At 37.4% G+C, this 13,886-nt stretch overlaps 1 protein-coding gene across 5 annotated transcripts in view; it reads right to left on the bottom strand.

Moving 5' to 3' along the window:
* Positions 1–13,886, bottom strand: part of TMTC2 (transmembrane O-mannosyltransferase targeting cadherins 2) — a 389,135-nt gene that overhangs the window by 53,261 nt on the left and 321,988 nt on the right. For all 5 annotated transcript variants that reach the window (XM_025439558.3, XM_035698840.2, XM_049094600.1 and 2 more), the window contains one exon: positions 1,903–1,966. In XM_025439558.3, the coding sequence (XP_025295343.3) occupies positions 1,903–1,966 (64 nt within the window). The remainder of the gene's footprint in view (positions 1–1,902; positions 1,967–13,886) is intronic.

Raw genomic sequence — 13,886 nt, 5'->3', positions numbered from 1 at the left:
ACACTGGGTTCCATGCTCAGGTACAGAGTCTACTTCTCTCTTCTCTTCCTCTCCCTCTGCCCCTGCTCCCTACACAGGTGTGCGTGTGCCCCCCCTCTCTCTAAAATAAATCTAAAAAAAATATTCAAGAACTCATATTCAACTGTTGGAAATGCTATACAAAGATGCCCATCTTGGGCATTTATAAAGCTATGCCTCCTGCCTGTCTCCCCCCTGCACCTCCTAAGTCCTTTATCCTGCCATTTGTCCACAAAGCACTTATCACTGTCTGATACCATATATGCTTTACTGGTTTTTCTACTTCGTCTTCTCAGACTAGATGGTAAGCTCCTAATGGTCAGGGACTCTAGTTAATTTTGTGCCCTTCCGTGTATGTAGTGCCTGGAATGCTGCGGGCACTTCGCAGGTACTCTAAATATTTACTGAATACATAAATGAGAGGATCATTATTATTTTCACTTCCCAATCTTCTGGCTTGCATTTCCTATGATGTAACTGCATTTTCCCCTCAAGCTTTCTCTTGTGCACCGAGCAGCCTGAGTTACAATGGGATCCCACTTACCAGCTGGGGTGATGAAGGACTTACTAATTTCTCTGGGCTTGGGCAGAGTGGGGACCACAGAAGCACCTGTGGGTTGTTCTGAGAAATGAATGAGGGAATTCACGTGACGTACTTAGCACGATGCCTGACGCATAATCAGTGTGCAATAAATTTGAACTGTTATTGTTCTTACCATTATAACTATTAAATTATTTTCTTCTGTTGCAAACAGCTCACCAATTTCTGAAGTACCTCATAAGTAATGAAACCGGGGACACCAACATTCAGGGCAAAGGTTACATGTGGTTTTATCTGCTTGGGGAAAAAAAAAAGCTTCTCCCCCTGTGGATCGGGTTCAGGGAGCATTAATTCTCTTCTTTTGTGTTCCCACAGGACTGTGTATACCTCTGTGTAGGAATTGCCACATTGTATTTCAACTAGTTGATTATTTTCAGTGTTCTCTGCTACATTATGTGGTCTTTTAGGGAATGAAATCTCTGTATCCCATCACAAAGCAGGCACTCTATAGATGTTTGCCCAGTGGGATGAGTTACTGTATAGAAATGAAACTTATCCCACTATTTGTAGTCATGTCACACATGCACTTTCATTACTGTTTCAAAATTACATTTCTCAATAGATGGTCTAGACCCAGAGAGTAAGGGGAGAAGGTTTTAGTGTTAGAGGGTGATGCAGAGCAGTGCGTATGAGAATAAAAGCAACGCGCTGGAGGTCGGTGATGTGTGGCGAATAAAAAAGTGCTTAGAAGACAGATATAAAACCAGTTCTGATTTTCTCATAAATGGCTCCTCTATTTCAATAGTAATGATCTAATTTATATCCATCCCACTTTATGGAAGTGTGACTACCCAGGGAAAAATTCTAATAAAAACATACTTGATAAGGTTGAAAAGCATCATTATTAGAAATGAGGACTGTGGAAGAGGAAAGAGGCCCAGCTCGAGGTCTGAGTGTATATAAGGATCAAAAAAAGAAAAGAAAAAAGTGTATGATGTTAGGAAGTCCTGAGGTATTTAACACCAGAGCGAAAAACACTTTCAAGGAACTGCTTTCAAAAGCCAACCAAATGCCAAGTATTTGATAATGCTACAACCTGTATTCAAATGATAAAACTGCATGGTGCTTTTTACACAGGATAGAAAAACAGCAATTTGGACCTCTGCAAAAAGAAAGAAGCTTGAGCGGGGCAGATGTGATTGTTGAATTAGCCATTTAGTGAGTATTCAAGAATAGGAGATCAGAGGGAAAAAGCCTAGTATCATGAGGCTTCTGTATCTAAAGCTATCACCTGCTGTGAATCCATCCCTTTGAGTAATGTTTCTCGTTAGGAAAGTACTTACATTAGGTCTTAGTCTGGCTGCCAGATCATAATACTTCTCGGCGGCTTCGTTGAGGCTAGCCTGTCTGTTGAAGAGTTAAAAAAAAAAAAAATCAAACTCTACCGTTTATTTTAAAATTGTACAGAGGTGAACCAGAATCACTATGCAGCAAACTAATATTAACTTTAAAGAAAAAAATTACAATCATACCAATCAAACCATAAGTTGCCCCAAGCAGAAAAAGTAGTACATTAAATTGCATGCAAATACTTACTGTCTTTAAGGCATTATAAATAGTAGCTCAACATAATCCTATTCAGTAGTTATTATTCATTTAAATGTACGTATTAGGAATTAGAAATGTCATTTTTCTTTTCCAAGCTAACCCAAATAATGTTATAAGGGTTGGGATTCTCTAGCTTCAACTGTAGGTCTCAGAAACTTCTTGATTTTAAAAAATAAAATGTTAAAAAGTTATAGATCTATCTAGAAATCCACTTTCTTTCAGTTCAGGTGGGGAACCTTCCACTGTGTGTAGCCTACAGGGGAGAAAAGGCTAGATTTTTCCTCTCCCTGCTCTCTTCACCAGGGTACACACACCCATGGCAAAACTCAGCTAACAGGATGTTCTTGTTTGGGACTTTCATTGCTGAATAAGGGACAGAAAGCTGAAAGGATGGCTAGAGTTCATGGACAATGGTGGAAGCAATAGGCAATATCCTGGTCAGATTCCTCCTGTAAACAATTACTATTGCATGTCCTGCTTCTAGACTGTTCCAAGGCTACCTTGTTTCCTGCTCATTCAAGCTATGGTCTCTGGAGTTAGCAAATTCTGAAGTTCCCACATTCTTCAAATAGCCAGTTTCTCTTGACTATCACTAAATACCACGAGTGGTGCAACTGACTTATACAAATAAGATGCACGCTGAATTTTAATAAGTTTATGCATTATCTATTCTTGCAATTCAGAGCAAACCCCTAAATTCAGCCAACTGGGTAGCAGGAGAAATCAAATGTCAGGGTCGGGTGGAAGCCTGGCCAATTAGCCATCAAAAACACAGTATGTTTTTCAATCATGCCATGCTGCTTTAGGAAACCTTCAAAGATGGTAGGTAACAAGGGCTAGAAGCTCTTGCAGTTGTACTGTAATCTGGTGACTATATTTGCAGAGTACTGAGATGCTATACAAAATGTCAAATTCAACTTCAGATGATGTATACAGTATACCTATAATGTGAACAATAACACTAAATGGCTTGGGGTCTGCAGTTAAAAGGGAGTAGTTTCTTTTGAAACTGATTTTATGAAGCCTCTGATGGGAATTCCATGGAATATTACTCAGCCACAAAAAAGAATAAGATCTTGCCATCTGCAACAACATGGATAGATCTAAAAGGTGTAACGCCAAGTAAAGTCAGAGAGAGACAAATACCATATGATTTCACTCATATGTTGAATTTAAGATAAAAAGGAACAAAGAAAAAAAAAAGAGAACAAACCGCCTCCCACAAACTCTTAAATACAAAGAACAAAGTGGTGGTTGCCAGAGGTGAGATAGGTAGGGGGATGGGTAAAATAGAAAATGGAGATTAAGAGTACACTTATCCTAATGAACACTGAGTAATATATAGAAATAGTTAATCATTATATTTGTTATATTGTACACCTGAAACTAACATAATTATGTTGTATGTTAATTATACCTGCACACAAATGGATAAATACGAAAACAGGGTGGGCAGGGGAGGGGGAGGGAAGAAGCTTTTGAGGTGAGAAGATGCAGAGAGGTCAGGAATAAAGAGAAGAAACAAAAATCAACTCTGTCAATTAGAAAATCACATTCAGGCTTTAAAAGAGTAGGTTCACTAGCCTATAAAATTGAATTTGCACTTTGGTCAAGTGCAAATAAAAACTATAAAGACATATCCCATGCAACCATATAAATTTTAGGAATAACTGAAGATAACATCTCTCTGGAGACCAAGTCATATTTTTCTAATTTTTAAAGGAAAAATAATTAAAAACACTGCTATTTTTAATGGGGTTATAGAGAAAGTAAAAACCCTTGACCTAAGGCTCTACTGGACTCATGACAGTTACAACGTGCTGTTGCAATTTATATTCTCATAAATGTTGGAAGTTCAATTTCAATATGTCAAGAAAAGTACTTTAGTCTGGTATAAAACAGTAAAAATTCCCTTGCCAGGGTATTTAATGAAGGTTCCCTCCACCAAATTATAGAATCACTTTGGTTCAAATTCACTTGGAAATTTGAACCAGAATTCATTAGGTCATGCCCTGGAAGGGTTTTCTCCAGAGGAAAATAAAAGGCAGGGAGGTAGGAAATTAGAGGAACTTAATATTACAAAGGAGTTAAGTTACTTTGAAGCAAAATCAACCAATAGATACCTAACATGAAAAGTATAGCAAATATTACTATTCATTTTAATGGACATACAAATTCATCAGGTAGGTAAGAATCAAAGAGAAACCGAAGAATTCACTAGATGACAAGCCTTTAAAATAATAATCAACACAATTGAAAAAAAAAAAGTTTTCTCCCCCAAAAGGGTTGTTAGTTTTTAAAGTCTTCATTGTCTTTAGTGACTTAATCCCCAAAGGAAATATCTAGTTTAGAAGGCTTCGTACCTTAAGGTAGAAGTAGAATTGATGATAATCTAATGAAATAGAGAAAAAGTAGAGTTTATTAGATTTGTCATATAACTGTGAAAATTAATTTTCACTCTAGGACCACAGGGAAAAGAGTGTAAATTCTACCCACCAAATGTTCATTTATATTCTTGTTTTATTCTCTAGACAAGGGAGAAAACTGATGAGGAACTGTCCTTTCATACTTGCCTCTCAAGAAGCATCATGGACGTGCTTAATAAATCTTAACTGCAAAGATGACTGTATCATTAATCAACATTCGAAAACTGAGGAAATTAGCAATATTTTGCTAGTTGCTTAGAGGATTCTTGAAGTGTCAAGAACCTCAACCGCTGAATTGTTAGGACTGACTGTAGGACTCAGGTTGCCAAGACTATTAGAATAGAATTATTTAAAGAAGCTGATGAATAACTTTTCCTGAATATCCATAAACTCTTTCTTCACTATTTCCTTTCTGGGACAGAAAATTTCTAAAACCTATGTGTCACTTATAAAATACCAGGAATTTATTATTCCATGTTCCAACAACACCATGAAATGCTATTACTATCCCCATTTTACAGATGGTTAAAATGTGGTTTAGAGAAGTTGATAACTTCCCCAAGGTTACATAGCTGGGAAGTGACTGATCTGGGAGTCACAGACTCTACAGCTAAGTGTTTGAACCACAAGATCATGCTGATATCGCTGTATATATGGCAATGTAGTAGAGTGATACATGATACGTTGTTCTCTGGCAGATGACCCCAACAGTTTCTACATCAAAGACTAAGAAAAGAAGAAAACCTGCTTTTTGATTATAATGTTTAAAAACCACAATTTAAGTGTAAGAGATGAGATTTGAAAAGAGGAGGATACGGAGGACATTTGCAATGACAGGTTCTACTTCTTGCTCACCTCCATCTCTCACACTGATAGAAGTGAACTTCACTAGACCAAATTTAGCAGATGACAGTTTTAAGAATGAAATGAAATGCACTACTGTGTTTTGCCTCATGCACCCCCAAAAGGGGGAAGGGGAGGCTATGAGGGGAAAGGCAAAGAAATAAGGAATGAGGAAAAGTGAGAATACTGCTGGATACTCACTTCTTTTTTTTTTTTTTTTTTAAAGATTTATTTATTTATTCATTCAGAGAGAGCGAGAGAGAGGCAGAGACACAGACAGAGGGAGAAGCAGGCTCCATGCAGGAAGCCCGACGTGGGACTCAATCCCGGGTCTCCAGGATCACACCCCGGGGTGGCAGGCGGCGCTAAACCGCTGTGCCACTGGGGCTGCCGTGGATACTCCCTTCTTTACCCTCACCACCTCTCAACTTTAGGGGAGGGTCACAGTTAGATATGGAGAGCAACCATAAGTTTCCTGTATGTCTAAGCAGAAGACGTGGAAAGTAGGCAAAGGGGAAAAGCAGTCGGCTCTGCCAAGAAATCTCCCAGGTCAAATGTACACAACCTTGTGTTTTGACAACACACTTTACAAAGCCAGAAATGAATGAGATAATGAGTAATAACAATCATTCATAGCAGGAAACTACACTAGCTCCATATAGGTGACTAGCCCCATCTAACATGCCACCCTTAAGAGTCATCATAAAGTTATGTTCCATATCATCTATGCCAACAATGGACTTTTCAACTGGAGACTTGGATGGAGGCTCCTATCTCATTGCCAGCTCCTGTCACTCATGTATGTAGGGCCTTCCCCTTCTTTACACTATCTGTGACTTCTCAGGACCAGGAAAGGTGAGAAGTAAAAAGAGCCTAGATGGTATTTGTAAACTGGACTATGACGTAAACCTTGAACTCCCAAGAAATCACTGAATTGTGCTATCTTTTAAAAGTCTTTACATTCAGTTTTTAAGCAATCAGTGAAAAGGTGTATTCAGAATGCAAAACAGAATGAAAGTCACAAACAAATGTCATTATTTGATTACCAGAGAACTCTACTTTGCACATGAGACTGTGAAACATATTTCTGTTTTTTAAATTTTTTAAAAGATTTCATTTATTTATTCATGAGAGAGAGAGAGAGAGAGAGAGAGACGCAGGGAGAGGGAGAAGCAGGAAGCCTGATATCGGACTCGATCCCGGGACTCCAGGATCACGCCCTGAGCTGAAGGCAGGCGCTTAACTGCTAAGCCACCCAGGCGTCCCAATTTCTATTTTTTTTTTTTAACAGATATGCATTTTACATATCTAATTCCCCTCCCTGGTCTTATTTTACAATAGAAAAGTATCTTTTGGAACACAGTTTTATGGGCCAATATTCTTAAAAGATTATATATATATATATATATATTTGATTTGTCTATATTATGTAAATATATATATACAGTTATATATATATTATTTTTTTGGTTCTCTCTCATTTTTTAGGGAGGGAGGCAGTACCAAGTTACATTGAGCTGTAATTAAGGAACATTCTGTATAATTTATGACACATTTCTATACTTGTAGGAATTCTATCATTTTATGGACATACGAGAAAAATGCCTTTTTATAAAATTCCATTTTCTGAGAAAAAATATATATCTTTATATATATAAAGGAAATTTGGGAACCAATGATATTGTGAAATAACTTAATATATTCTGTGAAATGTTTGAGGGGAATCTGATTAAGAGAATCATTTATAATTACTGACATTTGTATGTATCCTGTGAGAATTATAAAATTAAAGGTTGCTAAATTCAAAATTACTTCCTTGAAAATATAAAAAATAAAAATGCTACTGGCATTTAGAAGACTCTACAATTATTAGCAGCTGTGAATTGTCAATTTTACATTAAAAGTTATTTAATATGGATAATAACCACTGACTCATACAAAAGATAATTTTTTATTAAAGTCTTGGTGATTATTCTCAAAGATAACTTACAAAGCTGCTTCTTCTTCTTCTTCTAACTAGAAAACTATCTGTTCTTATATCATGAAAGTAAGATAAACAGTAGCTGAAATGTAGCTTAAGTAACTCAAAGTGGCACTAAATTTTAATTTTAATTGCTAAGTGTATAGTAAGAATAGAAGGAGAATTGAAATAATCGAGGACATAAAAATGTGTGGAAAATCTTAAAACAGCAAAACCAGAGTCACACATATATAAAAACAATGAAGCCTAAAAGATCCGTATAATGAAACTCCTAGAAGATACTGTTGATGACCATCAAGCCATCTTAAATGAACATCTGTCAAGACATCAAAACTAGCTTCATGATCTGCTGGTATCCATCTCCGTTCTAAACACAAAAGATGGTCAGGTAAAGCAGAAATGTAGCAATCACAGACTAGGCTGATGGTACAATTCACAAAAGATTCCTCTGAGTCAGAAACTTCTTGATGCCCCATGAGAGTCTGAGCTCATTTTTTCATGGCCCTGAATCATTCAGGGCTGCTAAGGACAGGTTAAGCCTATATCCAAAAAGACTACATAACAAAACGTACTGGGAAAATGAAAAGGGGGGAAATGTTGATTGGCAATGTCAATTATTATAATATCCATACATAGTGAATAACTCCTCATGTTCCATTTGTGATGCTTGGGTGGGGAGAAGGAGTTGGGAGGGATGGAAAGAAGAGAGGCAAAAAGTAGAACTTGCTTGCAGGAGTGGCCCTAGAACCAACAGTAGAAGTATCACCTGGGACTTGTCGGGAAGTGTAAAACCTTAGACCCTGTTCCTAAACCACCATTTAACAAGATCCCCAGGTGATTCACACGCACAGTGATGCTGGAGAGGCGCTGGGTGGAAGATGCTTACCTTCAACTGCATCTGCCACTGCGCTTTGCTTTGAAGACCTTACAACCATTATAACCCAGCCCTCTTTGGACCAGAAGTTGGCACTAAAGTTCTATTTATAATTGAAAAATCGGGGCGCCTGGGTGGCTCAGATGGTTAAGTGTCTGCTTTCGACTCACATCATGAGCCTGGAGTCTTGGGATACAGCCCCGCATCTGGCGACCTGCTCAGCAGGGAGCCTGCTTCTCCCTCTCCCTCTACCCTTCTCCCCGGCTCATGCTCTCTCTCTTTCAAATAAATAAATCTTTTTTAAAAAATTAAAAGAAAATAAAAATCCAGTGACTTTTCAAGAGGTTTTTGGTGATTTTGGAAGTACTGAAGAAGAAAGGTCTAGAAAACTTTGAAAAAAAAAAAATATATCCCACACAATGTGTGTGTACACTCCCAATCTGTTTTGAGGAATGATCTGATTTGGTTCCTTTCTCTATTAAGAATTTCGATTTTAAGACACTTCCAATGGAATTTATAAAGAAATTGGCACACTGAAATTCTCTATTTTTAATATGTTTGATTTCATAAGATTATGTCGAGCACAGAGATTTAAAGATAATTTTTTTTTTCTTCCATGTATTCACTTTGCTCTCTAGAAATCAGGGGAAGCAAAGGGAACCAGTTGGTATGGTGCAGTTTTGCTTTCCTTACTACCTTGGGGAACAGTGACAACCTGGGCCCTAAGTCCTGGAATTGTAAGTTTATGCTTAGCTCAGCTTTAAGTGTGTCCTTTGTCAGACTGTACCATTCTAAAAACTCAATATACCTCCAGAGTACAAAGGTGGCATTCTCTCTCCTGTGAATGTAAATCTACTTTCTATCATTTACCATAAAGTGGTAATTTAATAATATTGGAAGGGCCTTACTCTTTAGAATTTACACATTTGATAACCTGTTACTCTATAAATCCTTTCTCCAACAATAAATTTAAGAATCACAGCCTCTGGATAGTCACCCAGTTGTAAAGACATGAGGGAGCCAATGTGACACAGTGAAAACAGTATTATACTAGGCCAGAAAACACTAAATTCAAATCCCAGCTTTACCAACTGTGGGAAACCCTCTTCTTAAGCCTCAGTATCTTCATATATAAAATGGGAATATTGTTGTCTACCTCACATAGGTGTGATTATAACTAAGAGAGTGACAGATACAAGATGCAAAATATAGTAGGAGGCAGACAGGAGATATTTAAATAGATGCTACTTCTGTTCTTCCCTTACCCTGTGAGTGGATTAAAAAAAAAAAAAAAAAGGTTCTCTGAGAGCCCAGGAATGCTATGAATCAGGTAAAGTTTGAGTGCCTCTGGAAGTCCTCCTGGGATCCAGTATCTTTCTGCTCTATCACCTAGTTTTAGGAGAACACTGAATGGGCTCATTCCTACAAAATGCTAACAGAATAATTGACTCAATATGTTCTTCTTACAACTCTATAGTTATAACTCGACTGGTGTTCTAGCATTTTTAAATGCCTCTGATATTTTCCTTTGATGAAACCAATCTTCTTTCTTAGAATACCCTCATCTGGAGTATAGTACCCTTATCTAGAACTTTCCCCATTTTATCTGAACTACTAAAAATGTCAACACATATAGTTAATGTCTGTAATGTGAGGCCACTCAACCTCTGTGATCACCCTCTCTATAAATATTTTTGGTAATTAGCCACCATGTGTAGCCCACCTTCTGAAGGCAGAAGCCAGAAATTCCCACTTCTTCCGACTTTCTGGTAGCTGAGATTCCAGGACATGACACCCATTCCACCAATCAGATGCAACCTCAAGACAAGTCAGAAGCCAGCCTAGCCCAGAGGCCGCTGCGTCCAAGAGAATCACGGAAGCCATGTGGAGCTTGCTCGGCTTGGTTCCTTGGAGGTGATGGTGATGGTGGTGGGGCTCGGGACTATAAAATCTGCTCACTCCCAGGGAAAGCTAGATAGATGGTTGGGTATTATTTCTGACGGTGTAGAGTGCTCTCAAGCCCGAGAATGAGCCTGTGGGCTATGGAATACTCTTTCATAAATCCTGTTTCTGCTTAAACTGGCAAGGATGTATTCTTTAGTTGGCAACAAAAAAGTATAACCTGAACGTGGAGACAAGTTTAAGAACAAATCTATTTTCAGCAGTTTTGCTTTCAATACAAATATCAAGGATGATTGAAGGCCTTCATCCTAGCTGGGAAATGTCCTCTATTTGTTGATAATTGCTTACATGTTCTACGCTTGCCTCCAGAAATTTCCTATTTATATTAATGCTCATATACAAAACCAAAAGAAACTATATATATGTATAAATCCTAAATATAATTATATACACATATATAGAATGTAATTATATATTTATGTATATACAAATAAAACTATATATCATATACTATATATATACCACATATATACATATCTATATATTATATATATAATTATACTAACACGTATGTAATGTTGAGTGTTTATATAATGTTCTCAATCTAGCCTCCAATCTTTTATCCTTTCAGGTGTCATTTTGATGTCTTTAGTACTTTCCATTAAATTCTGAGAAGAGATCTACGACTTCTATTTAAATTATCAGCCTCTCAATGATGTCTTGTCTCCAATGCAGTTACAAACTCAGAGATCCTGTTAATCTCTTAGTAATCTTTTCTAATGTCATATTATTCCTCTTTCAAGCTCCCTATTTTATTTTCACAGATGTATTTTGTGTCAGTCAGGCTAGGTTAGGGTACACTGTTGTAATTTAAATACATCCTAAGTCTCAGTGAGTCGAGAAAACAAGGTTTATTTCTCACTCACTCAATGCAGATGAGTAGGGAGGTTTGTCTCTCTGGTCATTTCATAATCTATTTTCACAGTTTCCAAGTTAGAAAAGGAAAGAGCATGGACTCTTATAGCTTTGGCTCAAAAGTGACATACATCATGTTCACACACATTCAACAATCCAAATAAGAACCATGAAGTTCTTCAACTTGAAAGAAGGCAGAAAAATACAATCCTACTATGTTTTTTGAAGGTGGAAGGCCTGCACATTTGGTGAACAGCACTGATATTTCCACACCACACAGCATTCTTGTGAATCACCTTGATAACAGGAATTACAGATATTCCAAGTGGCTCTTAGGTTTTAATGTAAGTCTCACCTCATTGATGAGGGCTCTTTACTTGGATACATCTGATTTGTCATTCTTATCTGAACTGTCCGTTTGAAACCCTGTGTTTCAAGGCTTTCTATGTGCTGATTATACAGAGAAAAATCATTCATTATTCACTATTGAGAGTTGAAATGGGTCTGTTAGAAACTTCTCAAATTTCAAGCCTCTTGAAGGTCCAAACACGATACAGATTTGTCCCTTGATGGCTAGCCCCAGGATCTCCTTGTCTCTTCCAGTCTAGTTTTAAGGTGGAAAGCCTTTTTTTTTTTTTTTTTTTTTTTTTGCATTTGTAGTGAGTTTTTCTTCCTTGATAGATTCTATAAGTCATTTCACTAGGAATTAGCCAAATCGTTTCTTGAACTCTAACATTCCCTCAATTGCTGATTTTGGATATGAGGGTAGCCAATAATCCAGCTTACCAAGACACAACCAGGGAGACAGCTATTCTTTCCCTCATACCCTGCCTCATACTCTTTACCTCACCAAACTGCCAGTTTTGTCTCCTAAGTATCTTACAAAAGAAGTGAGCTCTGAGGGAAGAATTAATAACAAAGTCAATTTACAATAATTTGGCATCCCCAGAGGAAATCACATGTAACAATAAATAAGCAAAATCTTGATAGCTAAGGATTTTGATAAGGTTGCTTTCAAGGTAAAAACCAGTAACCTTCTTACTCCTTTCAGCAAAGTCCTATAAATGCTCTTGACGAATAAGCAAAGAGGCTGGTGTACAACTTGCACGGTTAAGTGCTCAAGAAATAACAAGAATTTAATAAAGTCAAAAAACAGAAAAATTAAGGAAAAACATTCATGGGGGCTGCCACCACGTGGAGTAGGACATAGCTGGGCTGCTGTGGTCATAATTGCAATCAAGATTAGGAAATGAGTCAACCGGAGAAGGACAAACATTATATGTTCTCATTCATTTGGGTAATATAAATAAAGGTGAAAGGGAATAGAAGGGAAGGGAGAAGAAATGGGTAGGGAATATCAGAAAACGAGACAGAACATAAAGACTCCTAACTCTGGGAAATGAACTAGGGGTGGTGGAAGGGGAGGAGGGCGGGGGGTGGGAGTGAATGGGTGACGGGCACTGAGGGGGGCACTTGACGGGATGAGCACTGGGTGTTATTCTGTATGTTGGCAAACTGAACACCAATAAAAAATAAATTTATTATTAAAAAAATAATAAAAATAAAAATAAGACACTTAAAAAAAAAAGATAAGGAAAGTGCTGATGGCAGGATAATGAGGAATGCAGACTGCAGAAAACCAGAAAGAAGGTTCTGAAAAACAAACCCTAAAGAGTTCCACATCACTAATGTATAATAGGAATTTTCCACTGGTTACCAGCACTATGGTAGCTAAGGAAAAGTTGGAAGTGACCTATTTAACCAGGACCTTTTTTTGTAACTTTCTCCTAGTGGTAGTGAATTTCAGATACTGATTTAATATGTAGCAAAATGCCTTGTTGAGGAAAGTACCTGTTGTGTTTAAGAGGAGTTGTTAGCCTATAGAAAGTTGTGTATCTCCATCCTGGCAAATGGTATACTGTGACTTAAAGCACAGTGTTTTATTCACAAAGAACAAAAAGTCCTCTCCCTAGAACAGCACCTACACCTGTCATGCAAATGCAGGATCTTTAAAAAATTATCCTTGCATTGAAGGTTCTTGAGATTGACTATGGTTTATTTTATAAATATGCCAGTAGTTGATTGAATGCTCATTTCTCTTTGTAGATACCAGCTTTAGGAATGTGAAATGTTAAATGTGGAGTGAGCGCATTCAACTGAAACCTCACAGTGCACTTTGCTCTCAAACAGGCTTTGAATTTCCTGTTTGAAATTTGTAAACAGCTAAGTAGGAAGCCATTAGGTTATAAAAGGACAACACAAGGGATGCTTGTGATATTGGAAATAGTCTGTACTCTGACTGGTGATGGATACACAAACCTACATATATGTGATTAAAAAAAGAGAATACACACACACACACACACACACACACACACACACACAAGCACGGGTACAAGCAAAACTAGGGAAACTCAGTTAAGACCAGTGGATTGCATCAGTATCAATACCCTGGTTTTGATATTCTGTCATTCTATGATATATTACCATTGGGGAAACTGGATAAATGGTACAAGGGATATCTCTGTATTATTTCTTACAACTGCATAAAAATCTACAATGATCTGAGAAAAGTAAACAAAACTACTTTTCTTGAAAGTCCATGTGTTAAGGCCATCCAAATGTGAAGAAATTCTTCTGGCATTTTTCTTCCCTTGTAAGGGTAATCTACATAATTACAATCCTATTCCTAAAGCCAAGCACAGAGCCCACAGTGTGGATGTCAGCTAATGAAGCATTTAGGTGGAGATTTAATCGAATGAAATTCAGGTATGAGTA

The sequence above is a fragment of the Canis lupus genome, chromosome 15 (assembly GCF_003254725.2).
Source record: "Canis lupus dingo isolate Sandy chromosome 15, ASM325472v2, whole genome shotgun sequence".
Taxonomy (NCBI): domain Eukaryota; kingdom Metazoa; phylum Chordata; class Mammalia; order Carnivora; family Canidae; genus Canis; species Canis lupus.
This window is presented reverse-complemented; position numbering and strand designations above follow the sequence as displayed.